The sequence below is a fragment of the Astatotilapia calliptera genome, chromosome 18 (assembly GCF_900246225.1).
Source record: "Astatotilapia calliptera chromosome 18, fAstCal1.2, whole genome shotgun sequence".
NCBI classification, from domain to species: domain Eukaryota; kingdom Metazoa; phylum Chordata; class Actinopteri; order Cichliformes; family Cichlidae; genus Astatotilapia; species Astatotilapia calliptera.
In genome coordinates, this window is record NC_039319.1 from 25,142,813 (window position 1) to 25,165,885 (window position 23,073).

General features: G+C 40.6%; 2 protein-coding genes across 3 annotated transcripts; both read left to right on the plus strand.

The window, feature by feature from the left end:
• Positions 1-6,679: 6,679 nt before the first annotated feature.
• LOC113010576 (discoidin domain-containing receptor 2-like) lies at positions 6,680-16,500 on the plus strand. 2 transcript variants are annotated; one of them, XM_026149699.1, is made up of 17 exons: positions 6,680-6,776; positions 7,536-7,639; positions 8,774-8,876; positions 10,451-10,688; positions 11,040-11,187; positions 11,320-11,422; positions 11,523-11,730; positions 12,202-12,442; positions 12,559-12,624; positions 13,043-13,179; positions 13,646-13,856; positions 13,945-14,168; positions 14,424-14,551; positions 14,642-14,857; positions 14,948-15,182; positions 15,444-15,593; positions 15,748-16,500. In XM_026149699.1, the coding sequence occupies exons 1-17, from the start codon at positions 6,712-6,714 to the stop codon at positions 15,880-15,882; spliced, it is 2,712 nt and encodes a 903-aa protein (XP_026005484.1). In that variant the 5' UTR covers positions 6,680-6,711; the 3' UTR covers positions 15,883-16,500. The 2 variants fall into 2 exon arrangements, with proteins under 2 accessions (XP_026005484.1, XP_026005483.1); XM_026149698.1 differs by lacking the exons at positions 6,680-6,776; positions 7,536-7,639; positions 8,774-8,876 and having other exon boundaries at positions 10,371-10,688.
• Positions 16,501-16,582: 82 nt separating this feature from the next.
• Positions 16,583-22,863, plus strand: LOC113010628 (3-keto-steroid reductase-like). The gene is made up of 9 exons (XM_026149799.1): positions 16,583-16,808; positions 19,354-19,557; positions 19,678-19,770; positions 19,878-19,992; positions 20,808-21,002; positions 21,110-21,214; positions 21,310-21,366; positions 21,461-21,559; positions 21,703-22,863. Exons 1-9 carry the CDS (start codon positions 16,774-16,776, stop codon positions 21,835-21,837), a joined length of 1,038 nt encoding a protein of 345 aa, XP_026005584.1. The 5' UTR covers positions 16,583-16,773; the 3' UTR covers positions 21,838-22,863.
• The last annotated feature ends 210 nt before the right edge of the window (positions 22,864-23,073 follow it).

Sequence of the window (23,073 nt, forward strand, 5' to 3'; positions counted from 1 at the left end):
AACCTGTAGATTTTTTAAAAATGGATTTCATCTATCCGTTTTTGTTTATTTTCCATTAATTTTTAACTAAAAGATGTCAAAATGAGTCTCTTATTTCAAGTACTGTGGTTTAGTGAAAATGGAAATAGATTAATAGCCATTGGTAGCACGCTAGTAAAATTCTGATTCTTCTAGGTTTTAAAGAAACTGTTGATCCGTCACGGTCCACACAGCTTTATCGCCACAGGCCAAATACAGAAAAGGTGCTCGCGTTACTGGGGCAGGTTTCACTGGCTTCCTGGACAGTTTGCGCCTCGAGGCATGTGTAGGCCTGCTGAGCGAGTGTTTTCCCCTCATGGTTGAGAGGTTTGCTGTTTAAGAATTTCATGGAAAATACTGTGTTTTTCATTTGCAGTTTGTGCACCAGAAACTGTTCATTAAACAAGATTTTTCTGACAGTGAAGTTGAGAAAGCCCCATTGTTCAGTATTGATTGCGTGGCGTTTTTTTTGTGTGCAAGCAGTGTGGGAAAAGCCTGCATCTTTATCCGGCGTTTCCCACACTGCGTCACAAATTTGGTAGAAACATTCGTGCTGATGCTAGCTAGCAAGCTGAAAGTGGCATTCTCTGACCTAAGCACTTATATTTGGCACTGTGTGATGTTTAAGTGCTAAACTGTCATCTTCCAATAGAATAATATGTGATTAGAGACTCAACGGATTGGTGTTCACAAAATTTGGCAGCTAGCATGACAGTTGCACTAAAATGCTAATCTGTGCACAACTTGCCATGTTCAAGCAGTTAAAATTCATGTTATGACAGTATGTACATAGTGTATTTCATGTGAGCATATGTTTAAATTCAGCCTGAGGCACAAGGGCAATTATTTAGTGTGTTATCATGTTCACAAATTTAACAAGTAGCTTTTAGCTATTATGTTAGCTAATAACTAGCTAAGTTTAACAAGTAGCTTTTAGTTATTATGTTAGCTAATAACTAGCTAAGTTAAACAGTTGAGGCTGGAATAATGTGACTTGTTTATTTGAAGCAGTTCATAAATTTGCCAATTTCTACAAGTTAATATTAATTTTTCAGATTACATTTTTATCAAATCAACACTACATACATGGAGTAACATTACGTACTGTAATCCTCAAAACTAAAATGTACCTTCTGCTTTTCGGCTTCAGTGCAGTGGGACATTTAGCACAGTGCAGCTTCATTCAAACCCTATTAGTCAGTACAAGTGCTGTGGTGTTGCAGGCTGTCTGAAAATCTCTGCTGTGTGTGTGTGTGTGTGTGTGTGTTTGATGATTGTTGTAATGTTTGGTTCCTCGCCTCTGAGAGCCACTCAAACGGCTTTTTACACTGTGGTTTGATGACATGTCCAGCATGGACACAGTCATTTTTGCTGTTTTTTCATTACCGTCAAGAAAGAAAAAAGTCTGTTTAAACATGTTGACATAGTTGGCTTTCTTGGGGAGGTTTGAGTGGGGACCTTGCTAACCCTCGCTGTGACACTCGTCTGTAATCTCATATAAGAAATGGGTTTAATAAGCAGCTATACCTCTGAAAGTATGACCTTTTTTTCTGTACATTGTACATAGTAAAGTCTGATTAACTTAGCTATTCTATATATATTCAGCATGATTTTGTTCATAATGGTCTTCGTTCTAATTATGTAGTTAAAGATGATTTTCTCATTTGATTATTCTGTGTGTCAGAGGTGCACATATCACCGGGCAGGTGCTGCTACAGTCTTGTCTATGCTGTTAAAAACTGTAGTCGCTCCATACTGTAGGGATAATTCATTAATGCCGTATTGCGGCAGTGATAACCTGCTGTGTCACTGTTGCAACACCCTTTAAAGAAATTGTTTTGAAAATGACCTCAAAGTACAAATTCCAAAAAATATGTGATCTAAAAGACTTCTGGATGCCTTCATATTCTTGCAGCCAGCTGCCGCACCGGCTCCATCACGCTGACTGTGAGCCAGCTCTTTAAATCACTGGATTGGGGATGTGTTTTTGAGTTCTTTCCAAAATCAATTAATCTCGTCTTGGCCCTACTCCCTCCCCCATCCTCTCCTCACCTTCCTTTCCTCTCTTCCCTGAAGCTTGTCACCCTGCACCGTCAGTCTCTTAACATTTCTCTTCAAGGTTATGTCTGTTCACAAGAAGTGTGCTGAAAATGAAAGTGCACTTACATCGATGTTTCTCCTCGTGGAATTAAATGCCCTTTCTCAAATGCCATCGGTTGTCATGTGTGTCCTCTTCGTTTGGTGAAACTTACAAATTGCTGAAATGTATCCAGGGTTGCTTCAAACCTAAATATGTCCCTAACATAATAATAAGCCGCATCAGTTTCTGGGCTGACCTTTTAGAAATGTTTTCCTCGTTAGTATTTCCAAATGCTTGAGAAAATGAGATGTGGTCCTTCGTGAGGCCGATGGCCCCCTATTATCGTCAGAGACACACCAGCTGTGGTCGTTAAACAGGGTCAGCTCCCATTAAGCACACTGCAGACAGAAGCAGCTTGATGTAAGCAGATAAGGTAGAAAATATGAATAACGTTAGCCATTACCCTCCCACATCTTGCCACGTTACCCTGCAGCTCCGGTAGTGCAGCTGCTGCTGACACAGATAGTGGGTGGCCTCCAGGATTTGGTCTCTACTTTCATTTGGTTGATTATACTGTAAAGAAAAAATGGTCTGCAGGCAGTGTTATTCTGTTCACACACACCCCTTCTGAATCCTTTCAGTCCCTTTCTCTGAACTCTGCAGGTGAAATGGATTGAAAAGCAGTTTTACTTTGTGTGCAGTGTTGTATTTATCCTTTAGTTTTGGTCTTTTGAGACAGACTGGAATGAAAATATGAGCCCAGATTGAAGTATCTCAATAACACTGCCAACAAAGCTTTAACGCATTCAGTGAAATATCTGAGAGTTTCAAAAACTGAACGCCATAATTTGTTATAGGAATTCACGTTTCCTCGATATTGACAACTACTGATTGGTAATCCATCCAGGCTCTCACCCCATAACGGCTGAGATAGGCTTTCCACCCCTGTGACTCTGAATTTAGTAAGCAACAGAAAGTTTTGCAAGTTAGACTCACTTTTATTTTGTAGTTTGTGAGTTAAATGTTGCTGGATGGACTGCCACGAATTTCACTACATTTATGCTCCCCACAGGAAGAATACTGAGCAATAAAAATTCCTCCAGAGCATTCGTCCCTTGAGGTCACAGTCTACTTGTTTTTGGACTTGTAGTCAGACATTTGGGCCAGCTTTGTTGTACTTTAATCAGCCAACCAGAAGCAAGAGGTAGATCTGAGGGAGAACCAAAAGTTTTTACTTGCCAATCACAGGGTAGCCTCACCCTAATGCTGCTTTAGCATCTATTTACTGTGACTGTTTAGTATTAAATAGTGACGTCATTTTCTCACATTTATAAGAGAAAGGACGTTTTTTTGCACTTCTTTCAGAGTTCACCCTGTTGGATGTTATTAGGAATGTGAATTTAAGGCTTTTTTGCACTGGCTTCTCTTTTCAGCTCCAAAAGCATCTTTTGTGTACAGTTTTTGTTCCAGTGGCTGAAATGTATACATTACCTGCTTAATGTTTACAATTTGTTCTAGTACTCCAACCACATGCAGTGAATCTTTGCATTGCCATGTTTCTCTGTTGTGATGTGAAATAAGTGTATCAATGGAAAACAGTTGAGCTTTTAAAATGAGTTTTGAGCATGTTAGCATGTAGCTCAAAAACCTGCGATACCTTAGCTCATCACTAAGAACCAGAATCAGAAAAGATAATGTACAAATATTCCTCACCTGTTTTTTTCCAGTGCATCATTATTCGTTCCGATTAAATGCACCATCTGGGTGATATTTGTGCCCTCCTACAGATGTGAGTAGCTCCATGAGCCATCGCTGTGCGTCATGTATCCATGGATACCTGAGGCAGTCGGCAGTGTTTCCATCTTTTATTCCCTCTCTCACTCGCTTCCTGAAGAATAGCTCAAGCCCTGTGACCCCATCATGGTCAAGTTCCACACTGAAAGCCTGTCAAACAGAACAATGTGCTTTGACTCATGAAAGGAACACGTGAGATATACTTGATGGAGCTAGCAACTAGTTACTAAGATCATAACCCTGTGAGGGTTTTTTAGGGCCCGAGCACTAAAAGTGTGAAGGCCAAATTGTATCTGCTCCCCTTATTATCATTACTTGGTCAAATGAATCGCCTTTTTGAGGGTCTGAAGACACTTGAAAGCGCATGAAATTTTGCCCACATGTCAGGCCTGGTGAAAATTCACGTATGGAGAGGACGAAATGGCTCCACAGCGTCACCTATGAAAGTATGAACCAGCACACAGACTGAGCTATTTGAATGAAATTTCTTACAGAGGTCCAACAACCCACGATGTACGAAAGGTCAATGAGACCTATGATCCAAACATGACAGGAAGTCCACCATTTTTACTTTACTGTGCCATTTTGGAGATTTGCTGATGTTATACCTTTTCAAAATCCTTGGGATTTTATCAAATCAACTTCACATTTCAATCTAAACCAAAGACGCTGGTGAATATAAATTGCAAAGCTTTTGAGGTTTCACTGAAGCGTGTGTCCGCAGGATCATTTTGATCATTTGCCATGAAATTTTAATTTGCTATCTTTCACACATACACTATCCAGTCTGGATCAAACTTCTCTAGTGCATCATATTTCATACATGAGTTTTTGAGGCTTCTACGTCATCAGTGTGATTTTTCTTTCCCACCAAAAAACTGAAATAAATTGCATAGTACACTTTTAAGGAATATATTCCCCCCCCAAAAAAGCCTGATTTAGGAAATCAGAATCAGAGAGACTTTACTAATCCCATAGGGAAATTGAGTTGTCATAGCAACTAATATACAGCAAACATCAAACACTCATATAAAATGAAGTCTAGAAACAAAGATATTGATAGATAAATATTAAAATAAACATACATATATATATACATATATATATATATATATATATATACATATATATGTATATGTATATATATATATGTATATATACATATACATATATATATATACATATACATATATATATATACATATACATATATATATATGTATATATATATATATATATAAGTCAACTTTTTCTCGGTTATGATGCTCAGCTGAACATCTTGACCACATTTACATGCTGGAATCCACTGAGTCGCTGCTACTTCAGTACATTTATTTAAAAATTAAAAAAAAAAAAGCTGGCACACTTTAACTCATGACTGCGTGATGCCATACATCATATGGTTTTGGCGCTTTCATCTCTTTGTATGTGATTGATACACTATTAGGATTGCCTTTCATGTGTTACAATTTAATGTTGCTTTAATGCTGTTTGAAGGCTCGCAGTGGCATGAAATGATAACTCCCCTCAAATGTGTTAAATTGAAAGTAACAAACCTGTTTTGAAAATGTAAGAAATTGAAAGTACAGATAGCTGTTTAAAAATGTATCGAGTAAAAAAAAATACTCAGGTAAAGTACAGAACACAAGAATGAGGCGATGTAATGAAATCTATACCATAGGAGCGTCTATTAAAAATCTCGCTCCACGTGGTGAGAAAGAAATGTTCAGTAAGAGATGAGGAAACAATGACGTCCAGCCAAAAACTAAAATTGGAGCTCGGATAGAGAGCGTTCACATCTCTAGCTTGTCAAAGGTAGAATAAAAGACCAAAATATATCTTATTTTAAGATATGTCAGCCTACCAGGCTAAATTACCCAAATTCCGAATATGTTTTAAGCAGTGCTGAATACAGGAACGATTCTGATTGTTCTGTTTTTGTGGTCTAGTTTTAATTATATTCTGTGCATAATAGTCACACAGTGATTTATGGAGTTAATTTGTTTGCTTGAGTTTTTCAACATAAGTGATGTTTTTATGCTGATGACTGCTTTGCACAGGCCAAATTAAGCTGCAAGAAATCCTAGTTAAAAATCAATATCAAAGTACTTTAGCTCAGCATAAAACCCCTAAATGATAGCATATGCTAAACATGAATGTAAACCCAGAGCTGGTTGGCTTTCCAAACATTTTTAAATAGGAGCTTTATGCCTGGCTGTTGCAACTGAAGATAAAACATGTAAAAAGCAATGCTAAACTTGCAATAGCTGAGCATAACGAATGCAACAGCAACAAAAGTTTATCTGGATGCTTCTGGGCTTTCATATGAAACTGTTAGCAAAGAAGGCCAATTTCTAATCCTTACCTGTAAGTACACACACATGCGTGCACGCACACACACACACAGAGCATGGTCCATTTAAATGTAAGAGCAGTTTGAGGGGGTTTTTTTCCTACTCAAACATCACGTCTCCTTCAGTTCTAGTTTATCTTCACATGAAAATGACCACCAGCCTGTTTCTGTCAGCAGCTCTTGGTGAAAGCTGCCACTGCAGCTCTCAGCTGCCTCTATACACCATAATTGAAGCCATTTGTGGATCAGGTGGAATTCTGGGATTTTGGCCTCACCTCAAAATCCCAAAGCGTGTTATTTTCTCTCTTTCTTTTCTCGGGCCAGTAGGACTCTTACATCAGCCTTCGTTTCCGCTCGCTCTCTCTTTCCTTCTGCGTCTCTTCCTCTCCTCTCTCTCCTTTCCCCTCTCTTTGCTATTCCAGAAAGAAGTCCTTCAGAGGCAGAGGTCACAAACTTGTGGTCCTGAATGCATCGGCGCACAACAGATGTGGAATATTTCCCGAGAAAAACAGTTTGTTTTGAAGTTCAAAAGTAAGTCAAACGTATATTTTTTTCTTTTTTTTCTTTTTTTACATATGTGGCTATTAACTCAAATGTCCACGTAGACATTGAGGGAATTTAGTGTCAGCTTGCCTAAGTTTAGTGAGAGACAACATGAAGGAAGACATTCACTAATTAATCTTATGTTCAAGTAAAAGTAGCAACTGGCTGATACTCAGTAAGGAATCAGTTACTGTAAAGTTACTCACTGATTATAAAAACGCCTCTACTGGAATGAGGGCTCTCAGGGATTCACTTCATTGGTGTTACGCAGTGTGTTAAATTCAGTTTTTTTACATTTCCCTTCACATTTATGTCTGAAAGAAGCCCTGCTGCATTTTTGCCACTGTAAAAATTTTGGTTAACGCTTCACATCAGTGACAGTAAGTGCAGTTTCTGAGCAGACACTGACACGCGTCTTCACGTGGTCCATACAGGCTAAATAAAATACAGGCACTACGTACTGTCGTGGGAAAGAGCAGGACTCTGGGTTACAGAGAGGTCTGTGTGGGCATTTGTTGCTGTGGCTTTTAATAGTCTCCTATTATAGAGCAATTTGTAACGGCAGAGTTGCAAATTATGCCACCGTGCATCTCTGTGCACATGCTGTTGTGGTAAATGAAACCTTTGAATTCATCCCAAACATCCAAAATGTAATTACAAGTCCCGGACTTTTCTGAGGAGAATTTGCAGAGAGGATATTTGAAAAAGTAACACAGTAATTTACACTGGTTTATCTGATTTCACAAGCTTCCTTTCAGGCGTCCGTGAGATGAAACTGAAGATCATGGAGGTTAAATTGATCGCCTTCGTTCTCCTGCAGGCTGTCACTGTGAGATCTCAAGTCAACCCAGGTAGACGTTTATCTTTACCCCGCTGGCACTACGCTGACAAATACCCGCTCTTTATCTTTATTAAGTTAAGTTGGAAACAGTGGCCATGACTGCATGAGCCAATCAGAGTGCTTTTTTAATTTTCTTCATTGTGTGATCAAAGCAGTGTAAGAGTCAGATGTATGGATATGTTATATTCAAGCTTAAAATAACTATTTCATATTCCTGAGGGACAAGCATGTTGACAAGATGGAGAGGAGGGAAGCAGGTTGAGGTGGGTGGGCTCAGAAGGCAAGCGTGTGTGTGTGTGTGTGTGTGTGTGTGTGTGTGTACGGTTTAGCTGTTGGTCAAGAAAGCAAACATCTTCAAAACAGGCAGACCTTTCACAGGCAAGGGGGAGAATTCGTGGAAAAAAAAAGTTAGAAAATTTGTAGGCGTAGTTGTAGGTGATGCACACACACACACACACACACACACACACACACACACACACACACACACACCTACTAACACACTCCCTTACACATATGAACTCATTTCACTTTCCTCCCTAGAATATTTTCACAGTCAAAGGCTCGCTTGTTTGCCCGCTCTCTAAAAATCCGAGTGAGGGATTTCGCCGGAGCTCTAACTAAAACTCAAATATAAGTCGAGATGGTGGGAAGTAAACAATGTCACTCTGCTCCCTCAACTGACTCTACAGTTATGGCGTCTTACTTGTATCAACGCAGGACTGTAATCTCTTTTCACTGCTTGTCAACCCGTCGCCACACGCACAACATAAGAACAAAGGGAGTCAGGCTTTTCAAACTCAAGCGTTTCTCATGCTAGAAATGATTTTAAAAGATGAAAAATGAAGAGTGGGCAGCTCTAATACCACTCCCTTCTCATTTTGCTTAGACTGGCACCTACACAGTGACGCTTCTGTTTGGCTTTAGAGGCCTTTGCAGGGCTGCAGGAAGAGGGCTAGAGGGGGAAGGGATGAGCTGTGACCACCTTACAGTCAACTACTCAAAGTCCAGAAAATGCTTTAAAATTGATTTTATGCAAAAGTAACCTTATATTACCCTCATATGTGGAAAGACTTTAACCATATCGCACATATGAAAGAACACATCAGACATTTATGTGTATGTGTGCTTCGTGTGCTTGTAGAAATGTGCCGCTATCCTCTTGGTATGACCGGTGGGCAGATTCAGGATGAGGACATCTCTGCTTCCAGCCACTGGTCTGAGTCCACCGCTGCAAGATTTGGAAGGCATGTTTGTGCTCTTATACTCCACTTTCCTTCCTCTCATTAGATGTAGAGATTATAGTTTGTCAGGGATAATCCCTAAACTCAGTTTCTTTAAATTTGAATAAATTTCCTAAACTTAACTGCTGCCTTCTTTTAGTAAAAAAGCACCGTAGACTTTGTGTCTGAACCAACATAGCAAGTTTTGTTTTAAATTGGTTTATCTTTTACTCAAAACATTTAAAGTTATTCACCAGATGGATTTGTATTTGTTGAATTGCTGATATATTTCATGATGGAAGTTCATCTTTTAACGTTCCAAAGCTCCTGAGCAGTGACACAAACAGGCTTGTGTTGAGGGTAAGGGGTAAATAGTGTTATAGCACATATTTAGAATACTTTCTTTCTCATAAGATGATCTCACTCAGCCTAAGAAAATATACTTTCATCTTTCAGCAAGCATGTTTAAGTAGCATGCTGCAATCAACCACTATTATTAGCAGTAGTAGTAGTACTGACCTGGTGTGAGGTGTGCTGTGGGATCAGGCTCCAGTCTATTCGCAGCAGATTCTTTAAGTGGTTTAAATCAAGTCTCCATTGAGATTTGATTCTTCATCACATCTATTTGAAATGAGATCAAGGGGATTTGAAGTCCACACTCTTCGCCATGTTCTTCAAATCCCTGCTGAGTATTTTTTTTTCCAATGTTGTTTGGAAATGAGCGAATGCCACTGCAGTGAATGAGCGTGCATCTCACGTGTGAAAGCAACATCCAGATCAACGCAGGGGCCCAAGGTTTCATGGCAAAACTTTGCTGGCTTCACTGGCTGGCTCCGTCCCCATAGTGTACCCTGCTTCCATCTCTTCCCTTGGTAAACAACACACACGCATGCACGTGGCTTTCCGCGTGATGTAAAATAAAACATCATTCATTAGATGAGTTCTCTTTCCAGGTTGCTTCATGGCCCGATTCTGGCACTCACTGTCTGTTGTAGGGTCTACATGGGTACTCTGGCTGATCTGTGGCTTATGGTCTGCGACGTAGTTCAATCGTTGCCAGCACTGCAGTAGCTCTATTGCTATTACTGACACCAGCCTTTGATCCTAAAGTATAACCCTGGGGATCCAAGGCTCTGTTGCAGGTTCACCAGCTGCCAAACCAAAGCATACGGAAACACTGCGTATGAGTATTTGTTCTGGCAAAGCTACAATCCAATATCACCTAGATCCCTTTTCCTGCTTCCAAAATATGAGTTTCAACTGAGTCTTCATTTGCTGCCTAATGCATCACAATCCCTACAAAGTAATTATGGCTGATTAGTCTATCTATCATGTACTGGTGAACTAATTAGAGCCTTTTAACAATGTGTTCAGTGGTAACATGGAATAACAGGAAGTGTGCAAACATGATTTCTTTCAGACAGGAAAAATCAGGTACATAGGATATAATTTCATTATTCCTCACTGCTTTTTCCTCTGTTCGTATCTTGTAACATTTTTCCTCGCTTTATGTCTTTTCCCCTGTGTTTGTGTACCTGAACTCTGTGACCTCGGTTTCCGGTACCGACTCTTCCATTTATTTTCCTGCTCACCGTCAGACTTGACTTTGACAACGGAGACGGTGACGGGGCTTGGTGTCCTGACATCATGTCAGAGCCGGACGGCCTCAAAGAGTATCTCCAGGTGGACCTGCGCTCGCTGCACTTCATCACGCTCGTGGGCACCCAAGGTCGGCACGCCGACGGCATGGGTAATGAGTTTGCCCAGCGATACAGGATCAAGTACAGCCGTGACGGCAGCAGCTGGGTGGGCTGGCATGACAGAAAGGGAAGGCAGGTGAGCGTGTAAAGACGTAAAGATGTGTTCTTCTGATTCAAATAAGGTGTACACGTAATACTAATCTGCTATTTATCATCTTAATTTGTTTAACATTGTCCATGATAGTGAAAAATTGAGCTACTGTGTATATTTGAAAATCATTTAAATTTTATCTTTTATCAAATGTTAACAGATCAAATACTATATATGAGCATTTGTTTTTAATATTTCAAATGTTCACTTCTAACTGAATGCTAGCAACATGTTTCAAAAGCATTGTAAAAGGTGCTTGTTTACTATTATAAATGGGGAAACACGAACAACTTGAGTATTTGTGGGAAATGAGACATCTTTCCTCACCTCTGCCAGATCATCGAAGGCAACAGTAATGCATATGACGTGGTCCTGAAGGACCTGGAGCCTCCCATCATTGCCCGTTTTGTCCGCTTTATGCCCGTGACCGACCACTCCATGATCGTGTGTATGAGAGTGGAGCTCTACGGCTGTGAATGGCTCGGTTAGTCATGACACTCAGAGTGGAACATGAAACTTCAACCAAACGATATATTTTACATTACACTTTATATATTAATATGATGTGAGCAAACACTGAATCAGCTGCGTGTTCTCTTTGACCTGCCTGCTTTAGATGGCCTGATGTCCTACAGCATTCCAGATGGACACCAAATGATCTACAGAGGCCTGGATGTCTTCTTCAATGACTCTGTGTACGATGGAGCATCAGCTGAAAGGTCTGAGTTTAACAAACTTTCTTTGAACTAAAACAACATTTGTGGATTTTAAAAATGAGCATATGTGCAAACCTTAAAAAAACCCTATTTCTGTCTTCAGCTCAACCATAAATCCTTCCTCAAGGCTGACGAAAGGGCTCGGCCAGCTGACCGATGGCACCTGGGGTCTGGACGACTTTCTCCACAGCCACAGCTACAACTTTTGGCCTGGCTATGACTATGTAGGGTGGAACAACAGGAGCTTCCCCAGAGGTTACGTGGAGATGATCTTTGAGTTCGACCATGTGCGAAACTTCTCGTCCATGAAGGTAAGAAGTCAGCGCAGGGGGTATTTTAAGCGAGCGGGATGAAATTGTAGAGCTAACACTTTGCTGAATTGAGCTATTCTGCACTATGCTGGGCAAGCACCCACCTTCTACAGCTGCTGTAAAATTTATTGGGGCATTAAAAAAAGAACAGGACAGCCTTGCTGGAGGAAGAAAAAAAATTACATTTTCTGTATAATTAGCCTGATCTTCGTGGATAAGTGCCGTGGCAAGAGATCAGAGATGTAAGATGAATGATATTTCTGCTACTGCACAGCTAGACAGATTAGTCATGGCTACACCTTCTCCTGCACCATCATCTCAGTCGGGCTCTGACTATTTTGAGCACTTTTAAGTAAAAAAAAAGAGAGAGACAGAGAGAACTGCCAGGTCGGTAAGGGCTGCAGAATAATAACAGACTATTTAAGTACTTTAATCATGCTTTTCTTATACTTCCACATCTCACCTTCGCAGGTTCACTGCAACAACATGTTTAGCCGAGGGGTGAGGATGTTCAGGCAGGTTACTTGTTACTTTCGGTCAGGATCAGAGTGGGAGGCAGACCCGGTGACCTTCAGGCCTGCTGTTGATCGTGTGAGCCAAAGCACTCGTTTTATCACGGTGCCCCTCGGGGACCGCACAGCCAGCACCATTAAATGCCGCTTCCACTTCAGTGACCTTTGGATGCTGTTCAGTGAGGTGGCCTTCCAGTCAGGTAAAAAGAAAAAGAAAAGCAAAGATCAGGTGTAGCCTTTGCTTTAGAGACTTTAATTCAATAATCTAAAGGGAGCATGTGCCGTGTCCCACCACCTTTATTTCTTTCAATTACAGGCTCAGCAGTGTACAATACATCAATGGCTCCTCGCAAGCATGGACACCCGACAAAAATATTACCAGGTGAGCAGCCAAACATCTTCTGATATTTTCTTATTTAAGTCACTGTTTTCATTTTTGATTATAGGGTAAAATATGAGATAGAAGAAGACATGAATGTGTTGTTACTGTTTGATTTTGATTTCATGTAAAAATCTGTTTTTATATTTCCTTGATCGTGTAATGCACCTTATTTTAGATGTGGTTGGACTTCTAATGCTTTAAAAGGTTGCATGACCTAAATTTCTCCTGGCTCAACACTGCCCCCTGCTGATAATAGCAAGAATTACTGATTATTGTTAGAATAAATGGCCGGTTTCTTATAAAATATAATGAAAAACAAAAGCATTATGTTTGAAAAAAATTTAATTATTTTAGAATTTGATCTGTAATGAATTACATTAAATTCATGTCAACATCCAACTCTAATGTGGTTTGTTAGGGGATGATCCTACACATAAAGTGGATGACAGCAATACAAGGATCCTGATTGGCTGTTTGGTGGCCATTATAGCCATCCTATTGGCCATCATTGTCATTATCCTGTGGCGACAGGTCTGGCAAAAGATGCTGGAGAAGGTGAGAAAAAAATTTATTTTAAAATCATTTAATCAATTTTAGTTATTTGAACTTACAGTAATGATTCAACATCCACAACTGATCATATGGTGTGACGTGTGCACTGAACCCTGGATGCACAAAAACATCATTCATAATTAGTTGGCAAACTTAAATTTGTTCCCAAATTTTAAAAATATAGAACAAAGGTAAACAAGAAGTAGACTCAAGAAGGCGATAAGGTGATCTATACTCAAATCAGCATTTTTACTGCTACGTTCTTTTGGGTTTCTTTGGGGGTTTTTTGGCTTCAGATATTATATGAAAAAAAGACGTCATTATCAAAAGCACCAGAGCTTTCCTTTCCCTCCATGTCAGTTTCTTCTTATATCATCACATGACAACACTGATGTCCTGCAAAACCTCTCAAGACTTTCACGTTGTAAAAACACCGCAGATACCAACTGCTTCTCTCTTGCATCTTCAGGCATCTCGTCGCATGCTGGATGACGAGCTCACGGCTCGTCTCGCCATCCAGACACGGGCCTTCTCCTTCCACCACTCGTCTCTCTCCAGTGAGAGTGGCTCGACCTCCAACTCCACCTATGAAAGAATCTTCCCCCTCTGTGCCGACTACCAGGAGCCCTCACGTCTCATCCGGAAACTGCCCGAGTTTTCTCAGTCCACTGAACGCCTCGGTAAGCTGTCTAAAGGAAATAAGTGAACATCTTTGGAGGTCAGCTACAGCGACACGTCCCATCCTCCGTCTTTTCTTTTCCAAATAAGAATCGAGTACCCCCTGCAGAGCCTTTGCAGCCGGAGGCTCCGATGGTGCCCCCCACTATGCTGAGGCAGATATCATCAGTCTGCAGGAGTCTTCGGACAACAGCATCTACTCCATCACAGCTGTCAACATGAATTTCTTTGCTGGCACAGATTCATCCATGAGGGAGTTCCCCAGACAGAAGCTCACCTTCAAGGAGAAACTGGGAGAGGGCCAGTTTGGAGAAGTATGCCCAGTAGCTCTAATGTTTGCTGGAGATGCTTTAAGGGCTTTAAACTCATTTTCTCTTCGCCGCCATTATGCTGTTGTAACTTTATAGCTATCATTTATAAAATTCAATGACAGCGCTTGCTGCCTGGTAAAAGCAGCAGACTATGAAATCACTACATGCTGCCAGATAGGAAACACTTAGTGGTATTAAACAGATGGTTTCGAGGGATGCCAAGTGGATGATGAACTGACAAAGTGCTCCTCTAAACAGGTCCACTTGTGCGAGGCAGAGGGCATGCAGGACTTTTTGGGTGAGGATTTGTCCATAGAGGGAAACAATGAGTCCCCTCTGCTTGTTGCTGTTAAAACACTGCGGGAAGATGCCAACAAGAACGCAAGGTAAAAGAAACTTTTACAGAGATGTACTGGTACGGCTTTTCATTCAGTTGCCAATCAAGTTGTAGATTACGTGACCCTGTCGTTCTGCAGGAATGACTTCCTGAAGGAGATCCGAATCATGTCTCGTCTGAGGGACCCCAACATCGTCCGTCTGCTGGCAGTGTGTGTGGACACAGATCCTCTGTGCATGATCACTGAGTACATGGAAAATGGTGACCTAAACCAGTTCCTCTGCAATCTCAGACTAAAGGCCGCTGATGAAGATGAGATCGAACAAGAGGAGACGGAGGGGAAGACCATGGTCAGGTAGGTGTAATTCACATGTAATTGAAATGATCATCAGGGAAATGACACAAAGAGCCACTTAGCTCACACTATTTATTTTCTCTCTCTTAGTTACACCACGCTGATCGGCATGGCAGTGCAGATTGCATCTGGTATGAAGTATTTGTCCTCTCTTAACTTTGTCCACCGTGATCTGGCAACCCGCAACTGCCTGGTGGGTAAGAAATACACCATAAAGATCGCTGATTTCGGCATGAGTCGGAACCTTTATAGAGGGGGCTACTACCGGATCCAGGGCCGAGCTGTACTGCCCATTCGCTGGATGTCATGGGAGAGCATCCTACTAGTGAGTAATCTATGGATTTGGGACATTATCGCCTCCATTTATCCGTTATTTATAGACTAAGGGAAATCTGACATTCCACTACAGTTTTATTGGGTTTTTTATTGTTCTACGATTATTGCTAATCCACATATATTTAAAAGGTTAGTATAAGTTCTATACAGAGGTGACAGCAGATCAATTTTAAATATTTTATACATTTTAATTTAGAATTTTTAAGCTTTAAATTTATACCAATCTGTCTATGATCTTTTTTTTCCTCAGGGTAAGTTCACTATGGCTAGTGACGTGTGGGCCTTCGGGGTGACTCTGTGGGAAATTCTCACTCTGTGTAAGGAGCAGCCGTACTCCCAGCTCTCTGACGAGCAGGTCATTGAAAACACAGGAGAGTTCTTCAGGGAACAGGGCAAACAGGTGAGCTTCACACCACTGTACCTGACAGTCCTCCTGAGTGCCACTGTGGAGGATTTTAGGATGTAATAGTTCTCAGATATGTATGTAGATGTGTCTTGTAACACTTATAATACTCATAATACTGTATTGAGAGTATTGTGCTTCATCCTACCAGGTGTACCTGCCGAAGCCTCCCTGTTGTCCTGACAGAATTTACAAGGATCTCATGCTAAGCTGCTGGAGGAGAAACGCCAAGCAGCGGCCGAGCTTTCAGGAGATACACTCTCAGCTGTTAGAGAGCCTGGCGTAGCAGAGGAGATGTATCGTTCCACTGTGCTGTGCAGGGTCTCGGTTGCTTCCTTTGGTTTAGATTCATTTATTTGGAGTCAGACCCATAAAATATTCACTTTTTTGTCAATGCCTGCTTCTCAAAAATTATGCTCTAAATGGAGAGATATGTGAAGGTACAGACTACACTTAAATATAGCCTCCTATTGTAGATATAATGCAGATAGTTCTATTCGTACAGTGCATTCAGACCTCTGTGTATTTATTATTTTCTTATGATTTGTTATGCTGTCTATTTATGCAATAATATCCCCCCTCCCTTTTCTTTTCCATCATATATCTAATCCTATTGCACATTTATTATGTGAGCACTGTTTTGTGTTTTTGTCTTTTATATTTGAATTTTGTCATGAGGGAAAACGTTTTCCTGATGAGATTGTGCTTTCGTATGCAGAAGCTGATGTAGATTTTTTATAAACATGTTTATGTCCTTTTTCAGAAATGAATTTATTGTACATAGTGGGGGAAATAGCAAAGAACAACGTTTTAACGCCTGTTGGACCAAGGATACCTGTAAATAAAGAAGAAATGCTATTATTATCCTTCGTTTGTATCTTTGGTTTTTAATATACGATAAGTTTGATACTTTTTAGCCTGCTGGGGTTGCTAACACGGCTGTACTTTCAACCGTTGCGCTCTTTAATCGTTTTGGACCACCTCGCTCTCTGTAGTGAAATCTGATTGGCCAGCTGTTTGTTGACATCCAATCACACCACGCAGCTGCCTAAGCAATAGGCTGACTGTTTTCAACGGCATCGGACGAGGGGCTGAACGTCCCCGGTGAATACAGCAGGTTTGAAAATTTGCCCCCGGTGTCTGCTTCCTCTACAGCCGCTGCTCATTCCGCTCAGGCATGGAAAAAGTCGTCATCGTAACGGGTGCCAACAGGTAAGTCCGCTAAAACTGTTTTATAACGGTTCATACGGACACCGGGTGCTGTTAGCTAGAAGATGCTGTTCGGGACTTCTACTCTTCATTTTAAACAATGAGTTTCAAAAAACATGTTGGACTTGTTCAAGTATAACCTGTTTTCGGTAATGGAGGTTATTGCAATAGTTAGTTACACTACAAAGTACCACCTATGAACTGTATCAGTGCGTCTTAGTAAAAGACATACTGTAGGTTCATACAGCGAGAGATTAAAGGCCTCTAAATCTTTCATAAGCTGTCTTTCTTACTCTGTAATAATGTTTCACTAGCACATATATTCAAATGTAATGTATGTGTGTCACAAGTTAAAACTAAAAAAGAATGTCGTACTCATGAATATGCATTGATTCATCTTTTGCATCTTTCGGCAAATTGATGCGTTCTCATGAACTTGGAATGTCATATTGAATACAGTGGCTGACCACTCTGAAGCGGTCTCGTAGGAATTTGCATGCCGTGAAGGGAAATTTCAATTTGTGTCTGTACCTTCAAACTCAAGATATAAGGGATGATACATATCGTTAGCTTCATAGCATAATTGCCTAAGTCATTGACTTAGTCAAATGACTTAGGCAATTATGCTATGAAGCTAACGATATGTTTTATCGTCTGCAAAGGGGTTTTCCTAACCAAAGAAGCAGAGACATGAAGGAAACAAACAAGGCGACCAGCATCTGACAAAAACATCATCCTCACCTGAAGCCTCATCTCCCGAACTGAAGTCAGGGCTCTTAAACACGGAAACATGTGTAAACATGCTCATTTATTCCCGATATTGTCACAGTTTCTTATTATCAGCCGATCAGACATGCGACTATCCTGTCCCCGGAGCAGCTAATGTTGGCCTCAAGTGTCCTAAAAATCACACTTTTCCTCTGATAACCAGTTTGATTACATTCTCACTTGATATGATAGATTATTACCAAGTATCATATTACTCCAGTTTTAGCCTCCCTTCACTGGTTGCCTGTAAGTTTTAGGTTTCATTTTAAAATTTTAGTTCTAACCTTTAGGGCCCTACATGGTCAAGCTCCTCAATATTTGTCTGACCTGCTGAAACCACATTCATCTTCTCGAGCTTTAAGGTCATTAGATCAGAGACTGCTGGTGGTACCACGCACTCGTTTTAAAACTCGTGGTGATCGGGCCTTTCAGACGGTGGCACCACATTTGTGGAATTCTCTTCCACTGTCTCTACGCTGCACGGACTCCATTGACTCTTTTAAAAAACAGCTGAAGACATTTTTATTTAGAAAAGCATTTGATTAATTTCCTCTTATGCTGTTTTTATAGTTTTATTATATTACATTGTTTTATTTGCTGTTTTATTTACTGTTATATTGTTTTATATTTCCATTTTCTGTGTTGTAAAGCACTTTGTGATTTTTTTTATCTGTGAAAAGCGCTATATAAATAAATTTTACTTACTAAGTCCAACACTAACGCCAGCTAACAACAACTAACAGAGTCTAACAGCAGCTAACGTCACCAAAAACTCAGCTCTTACTGACAGAAAGGTCAGTATATCCTCAACCACACACCTCAGTATCACCATCATCAGACAGAAGTGACCTTCACAGACTTATCGACTCGCATCAAACTCCTTTCACAAACTTTGACACCATCCTCCTGAGTAAATGGATGTGGAAACCCAGCTCAGCACCACGACTGTGGTGAACAGCGTACTGACTGTTCACCACAGTCAGTCCGCTGTGGCTATTCTTTTGTCTCATAGCCAAACCAGTTCTCTTCATATTGGTCTTCCTCAGTAGTGGTTTCTTTACAGTATTCTGACTTCATCGATCCATGTAGATGCTCTTCCAAACAGTTGTTGTCTAGTTGTATATGTTACTTATATGGGCTCTAAAAGCGAGTCCCGGGGGGTATAATTCTTTCGATGATGTCCAGATTCTCCATACTGGTTGACTGCATGTGAGGAAACTGTCAAAATCACCCCACATTTGCTTGCTTACAACTGTAGTTGTATAGTATTGATGTCTAAAGTATACTTATGCAATTGCTAGACTGTATTTATAAAGGGAAACCTTTAGGATAACATCATTCAGCATTAGAGTCTAAAGCTCAAGAATAGATTACTAGTGGAAATAAGTCTGCTTCCCTGTGAGACTAGCTGTTTCTTCAGGTTTACAGCTTTATGTCGAGATATAATAACTGCTTCCTGTAACCCTTTACTTAACATACAGCTATAAAAGAGACGAAACAGAACACTTGTATATGTTCCTTTTCCCCCCCTCACGTTCCACACACTAGTTAACTTATCCACTAAATATCACTTCGGAAACAAAGACCATAATTAACAGTACATGAAAATGGAAGCTTCACGTCACTTGAAAATCCTTTTTCATTATCTCTTCTCCAATAACGTGACTCCAGACTATGTTTACAGTTTGCTTTACTTCATCTGTGAGGTAATCTCTCAGTTGTTCAGGGAAAGTTTGTTAATACGAGTGCACGGCTGTGTTTGTCTGCCATCTGTCTGCAGCGGCATCGGCTTGGCTTTGTGTGAAAGGCTTCTCACTGAGGACACACAGCTCCGGCTGTGTCTGGCCTGCAGGAACATGCAGCGGGCAGAGGCCGCCCGCAGCGCCCTCCTCACCTCTCACGCCGGTGCCCATGTGGACTTACTACAGCTCGACGTGGGCTCTGTGGAGTCGGTGCTCGAGGCTGCTAAGGTGGTCAAGTCCAGGTGAGAGATGTTTGATGCCGCGTGCTGACGTCATCACACTGGTGATTGTTCTCTTTGTGATATGAACTACAAATAAGGAACTGATAGCTTAACCTTTAATACACATTCGTGTGTTTCCAGATACAACAGAATTGACTTTCTCTATCTAAATGCTGGAATTATGCCCAATCCACAAGTGGACATCAGAGCTTTTTTTAAGGGTTTATTTTCCAGGTACATTTCTAAAGCCAGTTTATGATTTCTTTGTTTTGTTTTGTTTGATATTGGATACATTCAAGCTGTCTTTGCTGCTCTATAAGAGTGTACCTTCCCCACTGCAGAAATGTCATCAACATGTTTGCAACAGCAGAGGGTCTCTTGACTCAACAAGACCACCTCAACTCAGATGGCCTACAGGAAGTTTTTGCCACTAACCTGTTTGGTCATTTTGTCCTGGTACACCACAAACACACACACACACACACACACACACACACACACACACACACACACACACACACACACACACACATACATACATACATATGTCTTTTAACCTACAGTAGCATAAATAAACTTCAGGATACTGACTTTAATATGCGGATGTGTTTGACACAGAAAGTCAGCTACAAACTTTGTTGCTGTTTGTGTTGCTCTTAGTTGCATTGCTTAGTGCAGCAATGTAAACAATATGTTTGTTTAACCCAGTTTTTGTCTCTCCAAACCAAAAGGCACCTATTAAAGCTTTGAATATCTGTCTTCAGCAGGTTGTTTTGACCAAATTTGTAATGCATTGAGGTGATTCTATGGGATTGGTTAATATGATATTTGGGCAAACATGCAGTTGAGCGGGTGTCTCTAATAAAGTGGCCAATAAGTGTGATGTAGTTTTTAATGTTTTGAACTTGTTCTTTCTTGCAAGTTTTGTTCCTGATGTTTGAATTATTATAAATTATTATTTAATTAGCATAATAAATGTGTCATTAGGATTGTAGGATCACCATGTAGTAGTGAAGCATCCATCATAGATTGCTAAAAATAAAATAATAATTTTAAAGATAAAATATCTTTTGCTTTTTATTCTCTTACAAAATTTTATAAAATGAATATTTGATTTGGCTAACACAGTGAATTATTAATGCCTGCCTCAGGCTGATCCATATATTCTTATGCTGGCCTGCTTAAATCAGTGATTCATGCACCCCTCCTACATCACTCCTTACTGTGCACTTCCACCTTGGACCTGATATAATTCTCTCCTGGTTTTCCAGATCCGGGAGCTGGAGCCTCTGCTGTGTCAGACAGGTCATACGTCCAGGGTAGTGTGGACCTCTTCGAGTAATGCCCGCCGGTCTGCCTTCAGCATGGATGACATTCAGCACAGAAAAGGGACGGAGCCCTACAGCTCCTCCAAATACGCTTCAGACATGCTCAGCGTGGCTCTTAACAGGCGCATGAACGGCCAGGTTTGTCTGTCACGTACTCTGATGTCAGTGCGGTAACTATCACTGCAAGCTTTGTGAAACTCTTACGAGGTCACTGTGATTTATAAATTCTTTCTGTCTTGTGACAGGGTCTGTTCTCCTCAGTAGTCTGCCCAGGACTGGTGATGACTAATTTGACCTATGGTATCCTCCCCTCCTCCTTCTGGACTCTAATCATGCCCATCATGTGGTTGGTAAGTGGTAACTTATTTTATTTTTATCTTTTAACGTAACCACAGTTACGTATGAAAAGACTCACGTTCATGTATTTTCTAATTGTGCAAAACAGATTAGGATCTTCACCAACACTTTCACCCTTACACCGTACAATGGAGCAGAGGCACTGGTATTTCCATTTGAAAATTATTACAATCATTTGAATATTTGCACTGTAAAGGCTCTGTGAACCCAGATTCATGGCCTGGTGTTTCTGCTCACAGCACTGGCTGTTTCTGCAAAAGCCAGAATCTCTGGATCCCAGAGCAAAGTATCATAGTTTAACATCAGGGCTTGGGACAAACTACACCGAGCCACGACAGGTGAGTAACGAGAGCCCTGTATTCCACAGAGAAAGTGCTCAGGCCTGTGTTACAGAGCGTTTTTTAGAGTAGCAGATGGTATTTGTGTGATGTGTTGCTTTTAACTTAATTCAGGTTTTCTCTGCTTTGTGTTCACGTCTCAGATGGATATTGATGGTGAAACGGCTGACGTCCTCTTTTCAAAACTTCTTGAACTTGAGAAAGGGGTCAGAAGGAAACTGTGTGAGAGAAATGCTGACAATGAAGCTCATCAGCGGTATCTCAATGAGATAGAGTAAAAGTGATTCTTTTGTACCGGAAGGTTTTGCTCTCTTGAAATGGATCCTGTGAAATCTGAACCAGTGTCACTGCCCTTATTCATCCCATCCTTCCCAGGTGGACCACTGAACAGAGGGTGAAATGATCACGCTTGTTCTACCTCAGCCAAGGTCAAAGCTTTGGTTTATATAAGTGATTATGTTAACTCTGACTACTTCTGAGGGGACCCCATGGGAAGATTTTCCCTGAGTCAAAATGTTAAAGAAAGCTCTGTCTCAACAGCTAATGGCTTCTTTCTTTGATCAAGCTGCACCTCTCCACCAGGTCAGACAAAGCTTAGCTTGGTTGTTTTTATGTAATTAAACAAATCAGTTATGAAGGAAATGCAACTGTTCCTTTCTTTTTTTTAAAGTCCACCGATATTCCCTCAGTCCTCTGTTAACACTGCTCTAAAGACTTTCCAATCATACGGTGAACTTGAAGCACATCACACTGAGAAGTCTAATTTAAATAACTGTGTGGGCAGGAAGGGCCTTTTTGATAAGCTACTTTGAGCTCTCTACAAACCTCCTCACATTACTCACATTGTTTCATATTTCAACATGTTAATAATAGAAACACGCTTTGCATTTCTTGAAACTTTGTTAAAATAATGAAGAGATTTTATGTTTCATGAGCTGAGCCTGTCACGGTTTCTGAACTCAGATTCACAAGAATCACTGTTTTTAAACAAACAGTGGAAGTTCATTGAGGGTCAACAAGTTCACGTGAGATCAGTAACAAGAAAGCGCTTTCCTGTTGTAAAGTGGACCCTGCTGTGTTTTCACCTGATAGCTGCATCATGTTTCCTGCCCCACAAAGTTAATTAGGTCTTTGTTAATGCCCTGAGGCCACTGACTAACCATCAGCTCTGTGTGATCTGGAGATTGTTTCCATACAAATAATAAATTATGGAAGGATTGTCAAGTAAATAAATGGAAAAACTTATAGTTTGCAATAGGACGAATAAGTGTGCAAGTAAATAAATCAGCTGCTTTAGACCAGTATCAGCATTTTTTTTTGCTTATTTATTTCATTACCATATATCCACAGCATCACACCCCACTGTTAGATTTTGTTATCTTTCAGTCGCCTCAGATATCGACTCTTGCATTTACTAAACTAAAAACAAAAAGTCAATCCAACATTTTCTGAGGGAATATACAAAATACAACCAAGTATATTTTTTCTTTGTTAGGCGACTAGTAGGAAAGGAT

Coding starts and splice junctions, on each gene's coding strand:
- LOC113010576 (XM_026149699.1), top strand. CDS start 6,712: ATGCATCGGCGCACAACAGATGTGGAATATTTCCCGAGAAAAACAGTT. Junction 6,777..7,535: donor GTTTGTTTTGAAGTTCAAAA/GTAAGTCAAACG, acceptor TGATTTCACAAG/CTTCCTTTCAGGCGTCCGTG. Junction 13,180..13,645: donor GGCAAAAGATGCTGGAGAAG/GTGAGAAAAAAA, acceptor TTGCATCTTCAG/GCATCTCGTCGCATGCTGGA.
- LOC113010628 (XM_026149799.1), top strand. CDS start 16,774: ATGGAAAAAGTCGTCATCGTAACGGGTGCCAACAG. Junction 16,809..19,353: donor ATCGTAACGGGTGCCAACAG/GTAAGTCCGCTA, acceptor ATCTGTCTGCAG/CGGCATCGGCTTGGCTTTGT. Junction 19,993..20,807: donor TGTTTGGTCATTTTGTCCTG/GTACACCACAAA, acceptor CTGGTTTTCCAG/ATCCGGGAGCTGGAGCCTCT.